The 24,230-nt window shown below is 36.8% G+C and overlaps 1 protein-coding gene across 3 annotated transcripts in view; it reads right to left on the reverse strand.

The window, feature by feature from the left end:
- Positions 1 to 2,883: 2,883 nt before the first annotated feature.
- Positions 2,884 to 24,230, reverse strand: part of eps8l2 (EPS8 signaling adaptor L2) — a 44,783-nt gene continuing 23,436 nt past the window's right edge. For all 3 annotated transcript variants that reach the window (XM_028449240.1, XM_028449239.1, XM_028449241.1), the window contains 16 exons: positions 22,933 to 23,082; positions 19,681 to 19,760; positions 18,544 to 18,656; positions 16,912 to 16,988; positions 16,709 to 16,835; positions 14,986 to 15,074; positions 14,836 to 14,910; positions 10,993 to 11,141; positions 10,736 to 10,904; positions 10,624 to 10,658; positions 10,439 to 10,541; positions 9,527 to 9,646; positions 7,002 to 7,071; positions 6,741 to 6,912; positions 3,897 to 4,029; positions 2,884 to 3,784 (listed from right to left, as the gene is read on the reverse strand). In XM_028449240.1, coding sequence (XP_028305041.1) covers positions 3,707 to 3,784; positions 3,897 to 4,029; positions 6,741 to 6,912; positions 7,002 to 7,071; positions 9,527 to 9,646; positions 10,439 to 10,541; positions 10,624 to 10,658; positions 10,736 to 10,904; positions 10,993 to 11,141; positions 14,836 to 14,910; positions 14,986 to 15,074; positions 16,709 to 16,835; positions 16,912 to 16,988; positions 18,544 to 18,656; positions 19,681 to 19,760; positions 22,933 to 23,082 — 1,740 coding nt within the window. In that variant the 3' untranslated portion in view covers positions 2,884 to 3,706. The remainder of the gene's footprint in view (positions 3,785 to 3,896; positions 4,030 to 6,740; positions 6,913 to 7,001; positions 7,072 to 9,526; positions 9,647 to 10,438; positions 10,542 to 10,623; positions 10,659 to 10,735; positions 10,905 to 10,992; positions 11,142 to 14,835; positions 14,911 to 14,985; positions 15,075 to 16,708; positions 16,836 to 16,911; positions 16,989 to 18,543; positions 18,657 to 19,680; positions 19,761 to 22,932; positions 23,083 to 24,230) is intronic.

Here is a 24,230-nt window from a genome sequence, read left to right on the forward strand (position 1 = left end):
ATTCTAAATCACCAACGAAGAAGTTTTGCGAGAGCAGCACGGAAGTGCGTTGTTTACATTGGCGCACGAGGAAAGAGGTAAAAACATAAAACATAGCTGCCAACCCTGACGCATTTGCCGTGAGCACACATTTGTATCACTCCACAAAGAAGAAAAAGTCATTCCAAAATGGAGTAAAGGCCCCGGACTCTCTCTCCCCTCCCTCCGTTACTTACGATCCGCTGCTTTCAGACATCGGTGAGTGTTTGTGTACAGGTTTTGCTTGTGTGAGTGTGTTTTATATAACAGTGTGGCATCATTGACATAAAATAATAATAATTATAAGAACATGTCAGTGATTTCCCCCCCCCCAAATCTGGTTAGGTTACAGTTTGTTACAGTGAAAACACCAGTTTTAAAGCCATATTTTCGTAAAATGAAAAACATATTGCACCGTAGTAATTTAAGTTAAACTACGAGACGTTTTTTTTTATCACTCACACAATTCCAAGTCTTACACTTTGTTAAATGTTACAGAATGTTTTTTTGATGTGACAATTGTCATCTTTATTTTCATGGACAGAAGCTGTTTTTCTGATTGGATGTTAGTTTCCATTAACTGCTGTGCGTCTATAAATCATGGTGAAGATACTTTGTGAATCTTACAGAAATGAAGAGGATATAATCACTGTGCTTAAGCAGCACTGATATGTGTCCATGTTTACAGAGAAGTTGACAATACTTGCACTGAAATGAGTATTTTCTGCATTAGTTTTGTTTTTAAAATTTTAAAGTTAATTTGCACAAACATTAACAATATTTTAGTGACGCAATATTTTGTATCAGGCTTTCCTTAAAGACTTAAACACAACACAAGGACATGTGACTAGTTGTGGTCAGTGTGTGTTAAGAAGAGCCACTGTGCAGTAAACACTTGGCTGTCATTCATGGGAAATTGATTGACAATGTTTTGTAATTCCTGTGTGTGGAAATGTGGGTTGGAAAATATATATATATACATATATATATATATGTATATATATGGGTTGCAGTTTACTGGTGATGACTGGCAAAGTTAATGTGCCATCTGTTATTGAGCCAATGTAATGTTTTAAGATAGGGTCACATTTGGCTTTTTTTTCAAAAAACTTTTTGTTTTATTAATTCCTACTGGATATTTAGTCACTTGGCCTATTGTTGGATGACTTTTTCTGGCACATACTTTCTGTGAGTGGTTTAGGCCTACTTGGCCTGGCCTTTTAATTAACCCAATTATGCATTGGCATGTTTTCATGTGCAAGCCTTCAATAAATATGATTAAAGTAAGTAATTTACAGTTTACACTTGTGTTATTTATAGGAAATGTGTTTTGTCTATTTGTTGCTAATTTATAAATGTGGGCTACTTGCATGGACAGGACAATGTTACGTTTTTAGAAGGTAACTTGCTTTAGGCTGCTACAGTATGTAATTGTAGGCCTTATTGCGAGGCTATTGTGGTGCCAATGCAATTTCTATTGCATTGACACGGAAACTATGGGTAGGTTTTCTGGATCTTTTCTACATAAGCGTAATGTGCCTGTGTTTTCACCATGCCAGGATTGGTCTTAGGCGCCGGACTCAAGAATTCTTCTTTCCGCTGCCGTAGGTTCGAAACCCACTTTTGTCATATATATTTTTTCATTTTAACATATTTAACATGGCAAATTCTACCTTTAAAAATACATATACAAAAAAAAAAAAAAAAAACATTTTAGGGTATTACCTGGGTTAGGGTTTGGGATAAAATAAAAGGGTTAGCAGAGTAGCTAAAAATAAATATGAGCTAAAATAAAACTGATGGAACTTGAAGTCACATGGTTCACCTATTACGTCACCTTAACTGGCCAATGACGGGCGCTGCGTACGAATAGACTGGCAGTCCATTGATAGGTTTCTGTATCAATAGCCACAGCCTTTCTTTTTGATGTGTAGGCCTTCGTGAATAAGTTCAAGCAGCATATCTATGTGTTGAGTCAGTGTTTGGTTTTTCAGGCCGAAAGTGTAATTTGGCCCCTTGAGGTCTCACTTGAAAAAAAACCTGGCCCCCTGACCAATTTCACCCTGGCATCCATGTTTTAGTGTTTCAGAGCTTTGTAGAGCATTAATTGACTTTTTTCCTGAAAAAAGTTTCTCCTAAAGAAAATACAAACATCACTCAGACACTGGATCAGATCTGTTTAAATCATTCCCATGAGCCGTAACATGCACTTGCATCGGAAGGTTTTTTTTTAATTATAATTACATCTATTGATCATGTCAACTACACAAGGTTTAACAGGTGATCCGTCATATCTGTGCTGTGATTGGGCCATAAATAATCAGTTCACTTTCCTAGATGTCATTTTTACATCAAATTTATAATGTAAATTTGATGTCATTTACATCCGATCAACATTAAAAATCAATGTTGATCTGCTTATCTCCTTGTCCTCTGAGCACAGTTTAAATTACTGTTCATTACATAAATTAATACATATAGTAAATATATGCTCTCAAACATCACTTTATTGTCACGTATGTACGGGTAAATACAGGATATCAATGCATTATGTTACACATTATAATGTATATATTTCATTTTTTTTTTTTTTAGTCCAGGGACAGCATGACAGTGATATACAGTATATGGTTTGTAAATAATATTGATATTGATATCAGTACAAATTCAATATCAACAAAAGAGTAGATAATCTGGGCCTGCATTTAAAATCGCCGATATTTATTGTTTTTATTACATTTATTGAGGATGTTTTTCAGTCTTCTAATTAATTTCTAAATTTATTTATTCAATTTTAGAATATTCCTTTGTTTAAGGTTAAAATGTATTCAACTCATTGGTTAATAATAAATGAACTAGTTTTTCTAAACAAAACCTTGCACAGCAAAGTGGTATAAAAACTCTTCCAAGTTTATTTTTTATGGTTTTTTTCAGACATTCTGTCCCGGAATATTTACAACTCTACAGATGTTTTCCCTTAATCTCCAATATATCTAATAACAAAGTAACACATTACCTACATTACCTGTTCACAGAGCTGTACAACACACCACCGAAGAAGAATTCATACTGAATCGTTGCCTACACACTGCTATCATCAGAAACTCTACATGTGATTAGAAACAGCGTTTGCATATCTTTATACTTTAATACTTCATTTTGATCGACTTTCACCGACCAGTATGAGACGACTTTTGATACAAAGCGAGCTTTGCATCCCCGTAAACGACAGTATGAAAATAATTGGCTGCACATCAGAAAACGGATCAAACAAACATTCTGGCACTGATTGAGAAATGCGAAAAGCTAAGATTTACTCTTTTATACAAGTAAATCCTTGCAATATCATAATTAGCATAAACAGCAGCTAGTTTGTATGTTGCACACACACACACACACACACACACACACAGACGTAGACCCACACTCTCACATGTACATCAAGCCAACATCTAACATCAAAATATACAGAGATTCTAAAGGGAAAAAAAAGAAACCACCTGATAAGAAAACACTGGAATACAAACACAGCGCAAGATACAAAATAAATACACAATTACAAATGTATACAATGCTAACTATTTTTGGTCCTAAATAATAGTAAGGTGGTTCAGATTAGAAAACATCTGCATTTAAAGATCTGAGAGCAGAGGAAAGACATGGATCTGCGTGAGCTGTGTCCACTGCTTCAGTCTTGGCCTCCAGAGTCGATTCTCTCTTGTCTTCGTTTCATGATCTCCTGAAGCTCTGAGTCTCCGCTGCACTTCTGCCAACAATAGAACACAAAAAGACTCTCAGTTCTCCTTGTTCTCAATGTAAGATCAGTTTTTTTAGATCATTTGTTCTCAAACTTTTTTCTGTGTGCGTGCGTGTCTAACCTCTAGCTGTCCTTTCTGCACTGTGACCTGACAGTAGACACGCCCTCCTTCATCCCCACAAACCGCCTTCAGTTCTTCTTTGTTTAAGGAGAACAGCTGAGCCCCCGTCAGGATCCCCAAACATTCAACAGTCCTGTCGGCAAAAATATCCAACAAATTATTCACAGAAATCACAAATATCTTGCATACAGTCGTCTATGTTCAATCCATGTTCCACACGCGCTCCTTTTGATTAATGCCAATACAAATAATCCCCATAAAAAATTATTAACTATTAATAACCCTGTGGAGGGAACTTGTACAGTAGTAGCAGAAAGGGGTCTTGGTTCTATCCTAAAACATATTTAGATCCCATATTATGCAAATGTCACTTTTTAATAGTTTTCTAACGGTAATATGTATCTCTATAGCCTCGTTATGAGGCTCCAAAAGTGAAAATCTATGATTCCTCCATTCCTTGTTTGCTCCACATTTAGTGAAACCTGTGCTCAGACAGGCCAGTTTGAGTTTGCTCCATTTATGACATCATAAGAGGAATAACTCCTCCTACTTCTCCTCCCACAGGGAGGTGAGCTCCGCCTTTACTATTTACTTTTCATGTAAACAGATGGGCTGTTTTGTAAATGTCATACTACTCATACTAACATACTACACAAACTAACGTACTACACATACTAACATGCTACTCAAACTAATGTACTACACATACTAATGTACTACATACTACTCATAATAAAGTACTACTCGTACTAACGTACTACTCATACTAAATCTGACATCAAACTTAGTATGTAGTGCGTCTACATTAGATAGTATGAAAAGACTGAGTAGGTGAGAAATACCAGGAAGTATACTATATGGGGACACTTTTGAAGTATGCATGGTGGGCACACTAGTAATACTCAACCGTCCCATGATGCATTAGGACCTGAATGTAAAATCATCTTGGAACCAGCTTCAAGCTAAAAATCAAAAATCCCCCTTTCAAAATAAAAGCGTCTCTTCTTGTTTTCAATTAGTTTTTAACACTTTTGTAAATAGGGCTCTTGTTTTGAAGTTAACAGGAAGTTTAGTCAGTTTAGGATTCAGAACTAAATGATTCAATGAACCCTGAGGGAGATATACACATTTATTCAACATGAAATTCAATCAGATCTTAGATTTCAGCACAGTTGATATGATAATTTTAACCACTAGAGGTCAGCAAACACCAGTTGCTATTTCTCTGTGGTAACCAGGGTTGGGGTCAATTACATTTTTCAATTGCAATTACTTCTTCAATTATCCATGTTCAATTACAGATCAATTATGATCACGATAACTGGCATTTTTTCCAATTGCAAATAAATTATAATTATTATTTTTCCCCTGAAAGTCAATTAGAATTATGTTCTCAATTACTAAAGTAAAATTACACTTTTACTAACTTTTATTCATGTAGATTTGTGAGGATTGTATGCAGTTCACAATGCCATTTTAGCATCTTCCCATTTATATTTTAGTGCATTTATTATTTTATCTTATGTAAAAACCCAACTAAGCCCAAGAGTTGGAATTTAGCAATAGCTATAAACTCTTTGTACTAAACATCAGTTACATTCATAATATTGTTACTCTTTGTATTGTCACTGTTTAGATAAATTCAATTAAAAACACCACAAAACAGTCACATATTTACATGTGTACTATTGAAATATTTAAAAAATGTCATATGGTCAGTTTACATTCAAATATCACTTCCCAGGAGCTCCATCGTATAGTAACGTAGTCTATGTGCATGCGTTGAAAGAATCTGAAATGATCAGGCCGGTAAAAGGATTAATCTACAGTATATCCAGCTGCAGACCAGCAGGCCAATGTGAAGGAAATTGAACTTCCATATATGGTCATTGTGGCGGCGACAACAGAAATTAAGCATTTGCAACAACAGAAACGAAGCGTTTGCAGCGTAACACGCAGATATGTGTTTGCAGCAATGGAAATGAAGCGTTTGCAGCGCAACATGCGTAAATGAAGTGTTTGCAGCACAACATGCGTAAATGAAGTGTTTGCAACAATGGAAATGAAGCGTTTGCAGCACAACATGCGTAAATGAAGTGTTTGCAACAATGGAAATGAAGCGTTTGCAGCGTAACACGCATAAGTGAAGTGTTTGCAACAATGGAAATAAAGCGTTTGCAGCGTAACACGCGGAAAGAAAGCGTTTGCAGCGTAACACGCGGAAAGAAAGCGTTTGCAGCGTAACACGTGGAAAGAAAGCATTTGCAACAATGGAAATGAAGCTTTTGCAGCGTAACACACCCACTTTGAGAGACAATAGCCTAAGTAAGTAAATCAGAAAAAAGAAAGAATGTTGCTGAAAGTAACTGTTTTAGGGTTAGGTAAAGGAATGTGTTTTCTCAGGGACCCCCCAGTTGAGTAGGGAATCAAAGGCAGGCACGGGCCGACGCTTGTTAGGGTTAGGGTTAGGGTCTCATTACATCGTTAAACCATGAATAAAGTTCAGGTTAGGGTCTCATTACATTGTTAAATCACGAATAAAGTTTGTTTATAGTTTTTCTTTATTCAAACGTTGATTAATATGCTAATTGTAGCTGCTACATTGCTGGGTTATGTTTTGTACGCCGCAAACGCTTCATTTCCGTTGTCGCCGCCACAATGGGTGTGGTTTGGAGGGCCTGCGGGTATGCAGCTGGACCATTCTCAAAGGATTGAATAGACTTCATGTGGTAGGACTTCATGTGGTCGGACTTCATGTGGTCGGACTTCCTGTGGTAGGACTTCCTGTGGTAGGACTTCCTGTGGTCTATATGTGTGAGGCCTATTGTGTGATGGTGAACTTACGATTTAGAGAAGCCTTTGGCAGTGAGCCAGGAGATCACCCCTTCTGGGGTGGATTCGTAGGTGAGCGGGACCTGGCTGGAGGTCGCTCGCTCCACACGGAACCTCCGTGCAGGTGGGTGACTTTTATTGGCTGTGATCATCATCAGCAGCTCATTGTTGACGTCGTCCATCTCTGCAGCAACAGCAAAGGAAATGGAAATGGAAAGTGAGACACACATTTCTGAGATTCCTCAGAGCAGTGTGTGCTCATTCCTCACTCACTTTTGTCTTTGGGTCGACTTTGGAAGCTGTCTCCATGGCTCAGAGAGCCAGGGGGTGATGTCCTGTAGTCCTGCAACACACACACACACACACGTTTATTTTATACCTCACAATAAGCAATTAGGTGGATTAGAACTTCTAATGGGCTGTAAGTTAAATTATCAACATTTTACCAACATGCTCTGCTATCTTGGAAACTATGCTATAGTAAGGCTGCACAACGATAGAAAAGAGTAATAATAAACATATAAGAAGGAAATCCTTTTTCAAAAAAAAATTACACTCAGAGGTAAAGCTACACTTCAAAATGTTACATAATATTTATCCCTGTAACATATTAATTTCCAAATATACTCATAAGAGTGGAAAAATTCACATTTTGTTTTAATTAATTTTCTGGAATACGGTAAAAAAAATTAGACATAATGCCAAAAGTTGTTATTTCTATCTTTGAAAACAAAAATAAATCAATAACTTTCATCATTGGTATCGTCATAATAATGGCAAAATGCCATATTCATAAATTAAAATTCTCAAAATCCCTTCCAAATTTTCATTTTTTCTTAATTTAGTTGAGTTATTAGATGAATACTTTAAAGTTATTGAAGTACAAAAAAATAGAAAGATCTCTGCTTCTGTATGAAGTACTGGTTCCTGTACCTTCTTACTAGTGATGTTTTTTCTGGCTTTGTTCTTTGTTCCCTTTATGTTTTTTTTTTCTGATTTGTAAACTTGCAATTTGTCAATAAAGTTTAATGAAAAAACACGTTTACACCCTTCATGAGAAAAGCAGCTGCTGCCTGTGTTCTTGTGTTATTCCAAAAACTGGTTTGTCACCATCTCCTGGTTCATAGGCTACATTTGGCCCGAGGCAAAAGGAAAGTATGCGACTTCCAGAGCAGGATGAGACGTCACATGTAGTGAATGAACCTGCATGCATGCAGCATGTGTCTGTAAGGAATGTCTTTGACTCCAGTCGTTGGTGGGCCATACCAGCCTGTCATTGCCCAATCTCTTTAGATCTCAGAAGCTAAGCAGGTCTCGGCCTGGTTAGTAGTTTCCAGGTGCCACAGTGGGAGACAGTTGCTCCACTGGTATCTGTCATTGTGCCCTTGGGCAAGACACTTCACCCACATTGCCTAGTATGAATGTAGTGTGTGTTGGTGGTGCTTGGTGGGGCTGATGGCGCATATGGCAGCCTCTCCTCCGTCAGTCTGTGGCTTCAATAATAGTTTACTACCACTAAGTGTGGAGTGAAAGAATAATCTCTGATTTATTATTATTATTATTATTATTATTATTATTATTATTATTATTATTAATAATAATAATAATAAATATTGTATTTGTGTATGAATTGTGCGTATGAAGCAAGAAAACAATAGATACAGCTACAAAGCAACAGGAAACTGACATTTGTAAATTTCACCTTGTGTTTTCTCTTGGTCATCTACTTAATAATTAATAACATATGTTGTTAGGTTTCAGAGGTTATATTATTCATAGACCCTCTGAAAACACATCAGTTTACGTTTAGAGATGAGGATTATACATGTGACCCAAGACGGTAAGTAAGTGAGTGACTCAGACATTTGCTGGGTTTCCATTACAGATTTTCGCAAAATAAAAGCAATGTTTCTAAATGTCGACAAAGTATAATTGCGTTTTGAACATGTTTCATTGAAGGTTGTTTTGGAGCCTAGTAACTCCTCTGAAATCTCATCCCGCGAGACTTTGCCGCAGAAAGCTGAACGCTCCAAACTTCCCGTTCACACCGGATGCGTCACGAAATGTCCGTACGTCCAGATTACATACAAAGTCAATGGATAGATGTGTCTTAGATGCGAAATCTTTCCTGTGCGGCGGTGCGGTGCAATCCGCACGTCAAGTGCTTTGGCCGTGCGAGCACACCCCCAATTTTACGCACATTCGCAAGAGTTGAAAGTTTAGCTTGACGAAAGCCAATCAAGTGTCTTTGTTGACGATGATGTCAGGTCGTCAACACAGACATCGCTCTGTTCATCCATTCAACCATAGAGTAGAAGCTGTGTGTGACCACCTGGAGCTGTATGACATGGCCTTTATAACCAGGACCGGACTAGGAAGGATTTGGCGTGGAGGAGAATTAGTGAGGAGGTGGTAGTAGCGGGTAAATGTTCTCTCTGTAGTTTCCATTTTTGACAGTCAGCACTGAGCTAGGACAGCACTAGCCGCTAATCACACCGGCTTTTTTCACTGGTGGTTTATGTTTGTGAGCAGGTTGTGAAATTTACCCAGTTGGATGTGTTTCTGTGTTGGCGGGGCTTCTCTTCTTGGGGATTGTGTGTGTGATTCTAGTGGTTGATCACAGATGTCAGTGCAGCGTAGTGAGTGGGCGTGTCTTACTTGGAGTCAGAAGCCTCGCCCATAATCAAGGCATTTTTTTAAATTTTCCTCCCAGTGACAGGAAGTTTTGATTGGCTAGTTTCTTTAGATTTATCCATTCTGGATGGATGGATGGATGGATGACAGGTATGTTGAGTCACCTGGTTGTAGGAGCTTTCTGGCTCTTCTATCTTCACCACATCCAGGATGTTGAATGGGACGTATCCGGCCTGTCCGCTGCGATTCCTCAGCTTCCACCACTGCTTATCGTCCTCGATCACCTGCCGGAAACATTTCACACTTCATTACTCGAGATTAAAAACGACTTCCGCTTTCCTCTTTTCCTTCTTTAGGGGAATCAGGCTTAGCAATGCATCCCTGCTTTGTTTTTTTGTTTAAAGTGTAATTTACTAGGGCTGCTCGATTATAGAAAAAATAATAATCACGGTTATTTTAGTCATGATGGAAATCACGATTATTTGTCAACCAAAAAGTTATTTATTTTTTGTGCAAAAAAAAAAAACATAAAATATATTCTTTAAACTGAAATAAAATCTTTCAAACATGTTCACTTGTGCACAAAACAAAACACTTTTTGCACGTGATGTGTCTTTGCTCTTGGTCTTCATCATCAAACCCAAAGTGTTCCCATAGAAGAGAATTTGATTTGCCTTGTTTGTTTACCAAGTGTTTTTGCTGCGTTTCTCCTGCCATGGTTCAAGACCACTAGCAACAACCTTCCTCGTGTTGGCCGCAGGCTAGCTTTGGCTTTGAGAGGGGTGGGGTGGAGGGGAGGAGCTTGCATGTGTGTAGATTAAACAACTCAAAGTTAGTATTAATAACATGTGTGCCAAGTTTTATTATTTGTAGATGTCTGAATTAGTGGCTTTGTTTTATATAGTGAATAAAACATAATGTAAAAAAAATAAAACGTTTCTTTCAATAATCTCGATTGTCATTTTTGTAATCGTTGGGTGTAATAATCAAAATCGGAATCGAATTTCAATTAATTGAGCAGCCCCATAATTTAGTGCTGAATTTGAAGACTTTGATGGGGAAAACGTGACACTAACCTCCAGGATCTCATCCTGCAGCACCGACAGCTCGTTGGCATTTCTCGCTACAAAGTGGTAGCGAATTTTGGCGTATTTTCGAGTGTTGGTGCCATTGTACGACCTGTCATGACACTTTGCATCAGTATCATTTTGTTATTGGCCGATATAACAAAGTTAGGTTTTTAAAAGACTTCAGAACTCACCCATTGGAGGAATTTGAGGATTGAGTTCCAAAATACTAAAGGAAAATGAAGGATGCAGTTAGAATTTAAAGTGTGAGGGCCTTTCATTTAGGACTACTGATCCAATACTTACATCCTCAGAGGGCTGTCTCCTGTAGGTAGGACTAGTCGGAGACGCCAGTTGTCCAGATTGTCCCTCAGCTTCCCACGGTGCCGTTCGGAATAGCTCAGCTGGCGGCTCCCAACCGTTACGAAACTTTGGATAATAAGGAGGCGCGCATTGATCCTTGGGCCACTCTGACCTGCAGGGAGAGCAGGAGCAAAATCATGGTCAAGCAAAGAATTAAAGGATCATATTTTATGCAAATACAGCCAAATATGAACCCATACCTGGGTTTTGTCCAGCCGTCGCCAAGCAGCTCAAAGATGGTCATCTCTTTGGGTGTGAGATGCCCTCGCATGAAGTCAACGGCGTCTTTGGAGAGGTGAGGAGAAATGACAGAACGAACCAGGTCAGGACTCCCACAGCTTTGGAGCACCTGTGGAGGAATTCACATTTACCGCTGAAACTAAGCATCTACAGAATCAAGGAACAAAACACAAGAACATGATTGTTGTAACTTCTCTTTCTATGTAATAGAAGAAGCAGTGTCTTTTCAAATGAAAATTAGTGTAATTAAGTGACTTACAATTGGCTTTTTTGATATTTAACTTGTATTTCCAACTATAAAACATAACCTAAACACTTAAGAGTTCAACTGGTCGCGGCCAATAGCCTTAGCCTCATCCTAAAAGACAAAACATCTGCAAGCATGAGTGACACGTTCAGCTGCCAATACGTCATGTAGACCAGTGATTCTCAACTGGTGATGGCTTTAGGAAAAAGGGAAGTATATAGTACGGATGTAAGGATATATCCTAAATTGGCTAAAAGTGATGCAAATAAGAGGGGATTAAAATTGTTAAAGAACAGTATGTGCTTCAATACAATAGCATTGTGATAGGTAATATGCTTAAACAATAGGGGGCGCTGTGAGTGTTTCAGTAACCTGACCTGAATGAAGCCGAAGTCTCTTTAACCTGAACCCGTTTCAAGCAGACACTATTCAAATGATTCACATCAGTGCTCGCCACGCGATTGAAGAGGAGTCAGCATCTATTAGAGCATCTTTCTCGTGCTAAAGAAACACATTAACCTTAAAAATAAGCCCCAACCATCGGCACAGAGCAGCACGCAACGCACACACACCAACACACACAGATACATACACTGATACACACACATACACCTTAAGAAAAATATGTAAATTTCAAGCCCGTAACATAAGAAAACTTTATTTTACATTTTTTATTTATTTATTTTTTTAAATATATATATATATATACTGTATATGTGCAGTTTTGCATGGTGATAAATGAAGAAATGTGCAGTTTATTTTGGTTTATGAGTTCAAACAGTTTGTAAGAAAGCATAATGTATTGGTTAAAAAAAATTATTATAAATCTGTATTTTGACTAATCTGTTTTTTTCTCTAAAATATGATCTCTATGTATTTGAATTGAAAGGAGTTAATTGTATTATTACATCACAATCTTTGATTTGATTTTTTTTTTTTTTTTAATAGAGATTTGAATCGAATCGTGGAGCCAATATCAGAATTTGAATCAAGTCGTTGGTTGAGTGCATCCATACACCTCGAACATATAGTGATTATTAATAGGTATATTGCCAAACGAATCAAAACATTATTTGGAAAAATTAAGTACTTATTTGTATTTTTACAGTTTGCACTTTGAAATATATCCGGTTTTTTTTATTATTTTTTTACATCTGCTGTAGGCTAACACAATGTGCAGAGCCACAACAACAACAAAAACTCTATTTCCTGGAAAAGGAAAACATTCCTTAGAAATGTCACCTCCTGAAACTGGATTCAACAGAAACAGGCCAGCAGCCAAAATATGAGTTAGTGAACCACATCAGAGAATGCAGCAAGAGTTAGCATGCATGGGGGGATGAGATGAGCAAAGAATAGAAGAATAAAGCACAGAGAAGCTTTTATGAATGAAAGAATGAATGTAACTGAACAAGGAGACCAACACTGGCTTTATTTGTTTTATCATTTCAAAGTAATGCAAATTAGATCAGATCAAAGCACATGAATAGTGAAATAATGTTTTCAATCGCAGAGTTTGGGCTTTGATCAGATCTTTAATTATCTTGAATTTAAGGTGACCGCACATCCCGATTTACTATTAATAACTACTAGTTATTTCCCGTGTCCCGTTTGATTTCCCTCAAACCATTGATTTGTCCTGGTTTTTCACAAGATCAGTCCCGTTTGTCCTGTTTATTAAGGAATAAACGTCTGTTGCCGCTGACAGAAAACAGCCTGAAAGGACATTTGGCCTAAAAACATGACTCTGTGGACTGTGAGCTGTCAATCACAACCGTTGCCATAGCATCGCTTGCAGTATAAGCCAATTAAAAAGCTCAAAAGTCTTCCACGTGTTTGCAACTCGATGCCGATTGGTCGATGGCATTGTCAATATTACTCGTTCGCTCCCTCTCCTTCAACATGCCAAAAAGAAAAACAACTTTAGTTTTATTATCCAAGACAATTTCATGGTAACCTATATTGCTTTTTTTTTTTTATTTTTTTTTGGTTTAGCCGTTGCAATAATAAATTTCATCATAAAGTAAGAAACATTAAATCTAATTTATGTGACCTTTTTTCATTACAAATAAAAGCGTATGTAAGTAGTTTCTTTTGAAAATCGGTCGTCATCTTTGGTTAAATTACTGTCCTGGTTTTGAGTTTTAAAAATCTTATCACCCTACTTAACGTATAATGTGAGTGTTGATAAAATGAAGGGATGTAGAGCAAAATGAATTTGGTTTATTTTGTACAAATGCAGGTAGATAATCAAAGAGCTCAAAGGTTCAAACAGTCAAGCTCAGTAGAAAGAAATGAAACCTAACTATATTTCCATTATCAATCATTTCGGACTCTGGAGTGCAATAAACAAATAAACCTATAAACTGGCTCCAGGATCTAAAATTAGCTTTAAAATGAATAGAGGTTGGATTGATTGATTGCTGCTGTGTATTGATACTGTTTATGGACACATTTACTCCATATTTCTCCATTCACACTGTTCACTATCAGCGCACAGCTCTGTGTGTTTTCTGCTCAGTATCGAAGGTGTGGCTAAACTCTGCGGCTTGGGAAACCAACATTATGTAAGTGCGGCTGCACCTGTGTTAGAGTTAAAAGCTCTAGTCATGTGAGAGTTTAGAGTTTAGCAGAGGGCGTGGTAGCCCCGCCCCTCACCACCCCCAAAAAAGGAAAGCAGTTAGAAAGAGAGACAAATGAATGAGCTACACTGTTATGGAGCGCTGATTTTAAAGTTGTGCATGCTACAATAAACAGCAACATTTAGCACCAAACCATGTTACTTTTGACCAGATTTACAGCAATATTTGTGACATTTTTTGTAAAAATATGACAATGTTAAATCTAAATGTTACAGTTAAATCTAAATGTTACAGTTAAGTCTGAATGCTAATTGTTAAATCTAAATGTTGCAGTTAAATCTAAATGTTACAGTTAAATCTAAATGTTAGTTAAATCTGAATGCTAATTGTTAAATCTAAATGTTATAATTAGATATAAATGTTAAATATAAATGCTAAATCTAAATGTCACGGGTAAAACTAAATATTTAGCTAATATGTAAAGTCATCATTTAGATTTAGCATTTAACATTTATTTAACATTTAGATTTAACATTTAGCATTTTTATTTAGATTTAACTATTATATTTAAAAGTAACATTTAGATATAATATTTAACATTTAGATTAAACCTTGACATTACATTTTTTTGAGAAGAAAAATTTCACAAATATTGCTGTAAAACTCATCAAAAGTAACATTAAAAAAGGTAGTTTTCGTGTGTTTTATAAATATGGTTTGTTGCTAAATGTTGCCAAAAAGTTGCTGTTTATTTTAGCATGAGCAACTTTAAAATAGTGCCCTATACACTGTAGTGACAACAGCCTCTTCTAATTGCATCAGTGTTATCTCTGAGCTAAGCTAGCAAAGGATCCAGTGTGAAGAAGAACACTGAATTGTAATTTTGTTGTTTAAACAAACACTTTTTTTTTTTTTACAAGGTTAATGATATTTTTTTTGGTAAAATTGGATTTTAAAAAAGTTTCAACACTCACCAGCTCCAATGGGCCAAATAGAAAATGAACCAGCTCAGATGCACTTGGGTTCTGTATGTGTTTCTTCAGTTTGGCCTGGAGGGAGCATAGTGAAAGGCACACGAGGATGAGGTGGTGAACAGGTGAACGTAAAGAGCTCTGATATCTCACCAAGAGGTTGAAGGCCAGCTTCAGTTTCTGCAGGCTATCGATGAAATCTGCTTCAGTGGGGGGCTTGGCCCTCAGGGTCAGCATTCCCTCTACAAACAGGCACACACACACACACACACACACACCACAGTTACAGTTATAATCTTTCCCAGAGGAACCAGGAACCAGGGAAAGATTCATCTTCTGCTGGTTTGGCAGAAAAAGTTTGAGAACCACAAGTTTTAACATCATTGACCACAATAACATAAATGTTACATTTGTTGTAAGCATTTTTTATGTATTTACAACAAAAGGCACATTTACCTGTATTTATGTAACAACATGGTTAGTAGAACATCACAGATTCAGAAATAAAAAACATTTAATTTTCATCATTTTAATCCCATGTGTGAGTGAAATGATGTGTGGGGCAGTAACATTGATATGAACCTCTAACCAGGGGTGGACTGGGACGAAGACTCCGCCCTAGCCTTTTCTATCTAGACCAGTCAACCATATTTTCAGTGACACCACGTAGAAGCTGTTATTAAGTCAGTGATTCTCAACATGTGGCTCTCTACGTCTTCATTTTCATTATTACTCCCCCAGAAAACCTTAAAAGGGGAAAACTTTTTAACCCCTTTTTACCTATTTTTTTTGGACATTTTTGCCCCTTTTCAAAACATTTGGGCACTTTTTTCAGATTTTAGCTACTTTTGCCAATAAATATTCCTTTTTTTTCTCCTTATTTTTTGTCCATTTTTGTGAGTTTTTGTTTTGTCCTTTTCTTTAAGTTTTATTGGCACTTTTCATCCCAATGAGTTGACTTTTGCCCAATAAATACCACTTGTTTCCTTTTTTCCTACATTTTGCCTATTTTTGTTCCACATTTTGCCCTTTTTCACTTTTGTTTTCCACATTTTGCTAATTAAAGCTACCTTTTGCCATTACATACCACCTGGTTCCTCTTTATTTGCTCATGTTTTGGCCAACAGTAACTGCTTTTGGCCCATTTTAGTCACTTTTCACTCTTTTCTTGCCTCGTTTTTTGCCACTTTAGGATCATTTTTGGCCACCTGTTATCATGTCTGCCTCAACATAGCGGACCACACTGGCCCACTTCAGTCAAAGATGCCCGGTATGGCAGATGGCCAGTCCACCCCTGCACTACATCCACATGTACAATGACTCACTGCAGCAATTGAAGTGTCTTGAGTTCATCAGCCAGAACAGCCAGCAAGAATATTATCACTTCAAACAAAGTTCATGGAGAGGAATGCCTAGAAAACAGGCCTGTTGTGTACTTGTGCAATCACTTTAATTTCAAAAAGCCAATTTTTGTAATTAGATATAAATGTGTAACCTATAAATGAGGTATTATAATCCGTGTGTCATTTGTTCATTCGTTTTTGATTATGTAACAAAAACATGAAAAATGAAAAAAAAAAAACACATTTGTTGTCAAAACCAAAATGAAAAAACCGAAAACGCCTTGTTTTTCAAATTCAAGCTCTTTTACACGGATTCATTATGACAAATGATCAACTCTGCAGTTATTTTAAAGCAATGATCTTGACCATGTTGTGATGTTAGTTTTGAAAATCAATAACAGGTCAATACTTTCAGACATACCTCACTGGATGAGAGGACACAAGAAAACACAAGCATAGCATTGTGAGCAATATGAACATATTGTCACTGCGTTCATGCCACCGCACCAGAAGAAGAAGAAAGGGCGACAGACCTGCTGGTCCTTTCTTCTTATTCTTCTTACTCTTGTTGCGCTGGTTGAGCTGAGAAAAGGCCTCCGCTGCCTTCTGCAGTCGCGCCACAAAGATCTCGATGTCGTCCAGGGCACAGTTGAGGACTTGCTGATGGAGACAAACCTCGGTGGTTTAAAAGGAAAAGCTTTCAGACTGTGAGTTAAAGTGCAACGTAATCACTTACCACGTCCTTCTCAATGCGCTGGGCCAGTTTTTCATGTGATTCTGAGTCTGTTTGTGCAGAGGCTCGTCTGTCTGCAACTAAACAGGAACATTAAGGGGCGGAGTCACTAAGATGTGAAATAAAGGGTGGTAAACCAAGTGCGTCCCTAAATCCTTTGGTGGCGCTGTTTATCTCCCTGCTGTGGAGAATTCACTAACATTACAGCACTAATAGGTAACGTGTAGACGTGGTTGAGACTAGGAGTGTGACAATTTCTCGATACGGTGATATATCGTGATATTTTATCGATTATTGATATAGTATTGATTTAAAAAATAATATTATTATTATTTATTTAAGATTTATTTTATTATTTTCAAAACCTTTTCTGCTTTTTTAGTCAAATGTGCAGGTAGGTCTTCACAGAAATGTTGTCACTGTTTGTTGAAGGAACCAATATATTGTTCACTGGAATATTGCACTATAATGATGTCACTGGTAAGAAAGACCCTATTTTTTGTTTACAGAAAGCACTATTGGAGATACTTATTCATTTACATTGGTATGTTGACACTTATTTACAGAAATGTTGCACTAAAATAGTGTCACTGTTCATAGGACACTTTTCCAATGTATTGTCTTTCAGAGATATAAAATAAAAGTTGTTTTTTTCCTTAATTTTTTTTTCCTTGTTATGTCATAGATTATCATAGATTGATTTTTGACCAATATATTGATAATCGCAGTATTGTCATAACGTGAGACAATCGTTATCGTGAGCTTTGTGTCGTGTCGTATCGTGAGGTACCCAGAGGTTCCCACCTCTAGTTGAGACCACCCTATTTAAACTCATATTTTGCTGGTTTAACGTGGAGAGGTGAGTGCACAGAAGCACAAAATGACATTTGAAGAAGTTCAAATGAAGGCAGATGGACTTCTCTGTTTGCTGCACAAACATTTAATCATCTAGAAAACTAAATAAACTAATAAAAGTGTTGTTTAATAAACTTTAAAACCTAATGTTACTTTTTTTTTTCCTCCGTCAGTTCCTGTAACTTTGCTCTTATCATTTCATGGAAAACAGGAGCAGCTTTGGACACAAACCGTCCTATTGATGACATTGATCTGAGTTATTGTAGCGACATCCATGGATCTCTGTGCAAAGCGACTCTCTCCACCACAGCGCGTCACACCAGACTCCAGCTGTTTCTCTCCCTCACACACACTTTAACTCTGCATTTCCTTTCAGTGGCTGTTAATATTGACTATTATTTTATTTAAATTATTGTCTTAAACTACAAAGGTTAACTGTGTGTGAGTTTGCACCTGCCTCTGAGTCGTTTTCCGGCGCAGAAACAGTCACCGCAAACAGTTCCAGTTTGATGAATTTCATTGCATCCGACCCCACAGATTTAATTTATTTGCATTTCCTCCTCCCATTTTTTTGCTCCCCTTCTGTGAACCTCCTACTTTACATCTTCATCAGAGGTATACGCGCTAAACGTATTGTGGGAGCATTGTGACGCGCTGAACACACACAGTCCTGATTCCCTGGAGTTTGTACCCCTCATTAGCGAGTGGAGTGACATTTGCACATGTTTTAATACCCCTAAACCTTAAGTGAATCCACCTCTAACAGTCATATGTGCTCACCCGGCGTAATGGGTGGCGCTACTCGTCCTTTTGCTGCTGATGGTGAGGGGCCTTTGGGTGTTGATGGTGGGAGGATGGTCTCTCTGTGGCGCTTCATTTTCTCCTGGTTGACCCTGATGGAAGCATTAGGAAGGATTTGGGACCTCAGTTTGATTACCACTAACCACCAGCTCACTTTATAGTCTACATACCAGGGTTGGAGTCAATTACATTTTTCAATTACAATTATGTTCTCTATTAATAAAGTTCAAATTCAATTAATAATCACCATTACTGAGCCTGAAATAAATAAGCCTATTAAACGCAGCCTTCCTCTTGTGTTAGCTTTCTGTTAGCATCTCTAATGCTAATGGGTCAGTTTTGACCCATGTCTGAAATCAGCTGTAAAATACACTAGAAAATATTATGTATCATATAATTCGTTTTTTATCTATTGGTTAACTTGTTAGGCTTCCTAATCAATGATAATATTGGTATTAATAATTTTAATGTGGACGTCTGAGCCTTTTTTTTTTTTAAACGTTAAAAGAGAAGTGACAAGTAGTGGGAAAACTTGAGTTTTGTATTTAATTAAATTGCAGTTTTTACAGACTTTCCATGCCAATTACAATTACAAAATAAATTATGTGAGCTCAATTACAATACAATTATGATTACAACAGCAACATATTTTTTTGCAATTACAGTTACAATTATATCATAATTGTAATTAATTATCAATTATGTGATTATTAGATGTATAATTAACCCCGTTTTTGCTTTGACACTTTGGTTTTTATGTATTAATTATTATCCCATGTATTCATCTGTTCAAATACTTAATTTGCCTCGTGTACATGTACAAGGTGTCGCTGCTGGGAATTAATCCATTAGATGAACTAGTGTTAGAGATGTTTGCCTAATGACATATTGTTGCACTTGTTTATTTATCGAACTGGGAGCTGTCAGATGAATTGCCTGTATTGGATCACTCAAGAAGTTTATGCTAGTTATGATAGAACAGTATCAGAATACACAACGTGTTACAGTTTGTTTGAGCTTCATTTTTTTAAACAATGGTTCAGTTCATAAGAGAATGAATTTATTATACAAAGAAGGTGTGTGTGTGTGCGTGTGTGTGCGTGTGCGTGATCTCACTTCAAGGTCTGAAGCCTCATCTTCTTCCCATGCTTGTTGTCTCCAATGGCACTATCTATGTCTGCATGGACCATCTCAGCCTGGAGAGAAACAAATGATCATTAATTAAAACTAGGGATGTCCCGATACAACTTTTCACTTTCAATATGATACCGATATTGCAGCCTTGCCTGTCGGCCGATAACGATATTTATCCGATCCGATATCAGCACAAATCATACATACTTTTATTACTTGTTTTGTAGTGTGGAATATTAGAAAAGTCTTGATCAAACAGAGAACAATAGTCATTAACAGTAGGTTACTTTGTTGGAGTGTGAACCACAGTCACCTATGGATCGAAGTGCTGGAGCGGAACATTTTATCGGAGAGCTTATATCGGTGATTTTAAATAAAGTCCGATAAAATCCGATATATTCGTTTTCTGGCTGATATCGGACCGATACCCGATATCAATATCGGATTGGGACACCTCTAAAACATAAAGATGAAATAGATTGTTGAATTTTATTCAGTCTTCTATTCCTCGTCTGTAATCACTCCATCCTGTAAAGCAGTGGTTCTCAAACTTTTTTCTCTACCTTTTGAATCCTAGTACCCGCTTATCTCCGACTACAACTTTTTGTTCAGAATTCTGTGAAAAAAACCCACTTTAGATCATAATGATGGAATCAATAAGTGATAACACACATTTTAAAGAATCTCATTTTGTAAATAAGTGGAATGAAACAGTAATTAGTGTCTCCTGAATAGATTTATTTCTATAGTTTTTGTCTTTTCTGGTCATCTCCCTCCAAGACTGACCTTTGTATTTTCAGTTCACGTTCTATTAAATATTATTTTCATCATAATTTTGTGTGTTTTTTGTGTCATTTTGTGTGTGTTTTTGTGTCATGTTGTGTATTTTGTTGTTGTTTGTTTCATTGTTCAGTATATTTTTCTCTTATTTTGTGTGTTTTTGGTATTAATTAAATTATTCTCTGTGTGTGTGTGTGTTTTGGTGTCATTTGCTTGTTTATTATGTCGTTTTGCATGTTTCTTTATTATTTTTCTGTTTTTTGTAGCGATCTAGTGTATTTGTCCCCCATTTATTGTCTTTGTTGTCATTTTGTGTGTTGCTTGTAGGTGTTTTTCTTCCTTAGTACATGCGTTTTTGGTGTCATTTTCTGTGTTTTGTTGTCATTTTGTGAGTTGCTGGTAATATTCAGTATTATTACCATTTTTAAACTAAAAATAATCATTATAAAACCTCATATTTTTAATGCTTTCATTTGTTAATTTTTCTCTCTCAAGGCCTTGTGTGTCTTTAATTGTTGTTGTTGTTGTTGTTGTTGTTTTTTTTGTTCTTTTCTGGTTATTTAAATGTTTGTTATTGCTTTTTCTTTTCATATTTGTTTTCAATATTTGTATAAATCAAGGGATACTGAATTGCTTTGTAAGTAATTGAAAATTGTATCAGTTTGAAAAATCCCATAATAAAAATATTTATGGATGAAAAAAGAGAGTGCATTAAAAAAAAAACAAATCTAAATAGAATAAACAAAAACAACAGTATAACAGAAGCATAGGGAGAATATGAAATGTTCAGAGAGAAAGTTAGAGGTTTTACCTCCGGGAGTCGAACCAGGACTTTCTTACTGTGAGATACAAGAGCTAACCACTGCACTACTAAGCTGCCGTGATTTATAACTATCTAAAACCACAAAATTAAAAAAAATCCATGTTCCAGTTTTAAATTTCTGCCCCTTTTTTAAATTTTATTTCTTTGTGCATTAATGTGTCTTAAAAGTAGCTGGTTTTTCAGACACCTTCCTAACACGCATTGAATACCAGTAATAGGCAATGTAAAATGGGTCTGAGAAATACAATGCTGTCTTGTTCTAGAGAACAACCTCTTTATTTGAACCATTCCAGTTCAATTTGGTTCACCTGCTCTAGAGAAAAACAATGAATGAAAAAGCGCTGCTGAATAAAGGTTCCTATCAGACTGGAACGCCAACAGTCAATACGCGGTGAAATCCAACACGCCCTCCTTATCTTACAATTCAGAAAACAGCTATTTACGTTAAGTTGTAGTGTTATTTCCATGCAGGGATACAAAGTCCAGATCTCGAGTATCAGACGGGTAAATATCTCTTTACAAAGCAGCACAGATGTACATGAATACAAATAAAACAGCAGTGAAATGTGACCCTATGCACCAATGACTGTATCAACCTGGTTTTATGAAGACCGTAAAACACAAAGGAATCTAATCACATGCAGACAGATATCAGCCAATGCTCCCAACTCCGTTAAAGCTGCAGTATGTAAGTTTTTTTGGCTCCATTTGGTCAAAAATCCATAATAGCCTTTGAGTATATTGTAATTCAAAGTTTTCTGAAAGGAAACGGGTCCTCTGCTCCTTCTCTTGGATCTGTATATTAGTTTTAGAAATCCACAAGTGTGACACAACTTCACCTTCTCTGATGTAAAGTTCAATGACGGACCTTCCAGCAGGTGATGTCTCCATTGCGGCGTTAGACATAACAGTTACACTTTAAAGCAAGTGGGAAAACAAAGAGTGACGTGGAGAAGCAACAGACTAAAGACACAATCATACTCGAGCGGAACGGACTGCGTCGAGGTCTGTGATCGTGCGCAGCCTGCCCCACGTACTGGTTTCAGAGGGAGAGTGGGAACAATAAAATGTGTGTAAATCTAAGAGAAGCTTATCCAAGGTTGAGAGTACATTAGCAATTCATTTGCAGTCTGGATTCAGAGTAATGTTTCACAATTCTACATACTGCAGCTTTAAGGACCTCTCGTCATGTCTGAGTATCCAGGCAGGGGAGAAAACTGTATTTTAGACAAACTCCATCTGACTCCGCCTCAATAGGTGGCGCTGTACCCTTTAAAACACAATGGTTATTGATGCCGTTTTTAAGATGTTTCGCTTCTTTAGCTATTGCAGCATGAAATTGGTTTCGCTTATCGTCAAAAAGTGCATCTTTTGCTTGGTTTGGTAAAAGTTGGCCAAAAATAGTCCAAAAGTGGCAAAAACATGGCAAGAAAAGAGTGAAAAGTGACTAAAATCAAATGGGCCAAAAGCAGTCAAGAGTGGCCAAAAAAGGGGCAAATAAAGAGGAACCAGGTGGTGTATAATGGTAAAGGGTAATTTAAATGAGCAAAATGTGGCAAACAATAGTGAAAAAGAGCAAAAATGTGGAACAAAAAGAGGCTAAATGTAGGGAAAGGTTGACTGAGATTTACCTCCACCTCGTCACAGTGGAAGAAGTGGATGTCGGGTTTGTGCTGCTCCTTGTCCTGACACACCAGCAGCAGCACAGACGGGTAGCGCGTCTGATTCAGAACCGTTTGACACATGTGGATGATTGACAGAGGGAAGTTCTCCAACTCTTCCTGCAGAATGAAGGAAATGGGAAAAAGTCAGCAGTTCTCATTCTTTAAATTCAATCCGGGCTTTTGCCTTTATTTATCATCATACATGTGTTTCACATATATGAAATTTCAAACCGGTGACCCTCTGATTACAAACCCGCTTCCTTAACCACTAGGCCACTACTTCCTCTGGGTCCAGCGTACCCCAGGGGTCCTCGAGCAGTAGCTTGTGGATCCTTGAAATACTATTTTTTTCATGGCCCGTATCATTACAAAAGTATACGACTGCATATGGGAACCAAAGCACCAATATAACAAACACACTTTACAAGAACAGTATATATGGCTATAAAATCATGCAAAAAAAAAAAAGGGCTTCAGAAAATATTTCAATTAAATGTGCACATATTTTGTGTTTTGGCAATGCATTAAATGTATTTACATACAGAGATCTCAAATGTCAAAACATTCAAAGGAGAGATCATTCCTGTAGCATTTCCGGCTCATAGAGCCAATAATTAATTTAATGTGTCAATAATTAAAAGTTTGTTTTCATTTTGAAAAACATGAAGTATGAATATTTCATTATTTATTTATTTATTTCTTGGTCTGGTTTTGCAGCACTTCATGAATTAATTTTATTCGTCAAACTTGCTCGTCAACGTCTGGATTTAATTCATTATCGACACATGTAATTAGATATTGACACTTTTAATGAATGAATGAATGGTGTATTTATTTATTTCATTGTGACACTCCTCATCCTCCATACAAATGGTCCTTGATAAATGTTCTCCTCTAAAAGTCGCTATATCCAAAACGTCTGAGAACTCCTGATCTAAGCACGAAAAAAATACAAAGAAATGAAATGAAAAAGATTTACCAAAATAAAAAATGCTTTGAAGAATTAAAACTACCAATGACTGTAGTCTGTGTTGGAACTGATCAATGACGAAAGCTTCAATAATGTAGCTTCACACTGTTATTTGACACCTCCTTAGTCCTGTTCATTGTAGGTAGAAAGGCTGCATTTAGTTATTTAAGGTGTTAAGAAGGAAGTTTTCACATTATGTAATAATAAAACTATTTTTGGAAAAGCATGTTTAATGCTAAACAATGAAATGAAATGGTTCATAAAAAGGAGGAAATAATTATATATGCATTTTGTT

The sequence above is a fragment of the Gouania willdenowi genome, chromosome 6 (genome assembly GCF_900634775.1).
Source record: "Gouania willdenowi chromosome 6, fGouWil2.1, whole genome shotgun sequence".
Lineage (NCBI taxonomy): Eukaryota > Metazoa > Chordata > Actinopteri > Blenniiformes > Gobiesocidae > Gouania > Gouania willdenowi.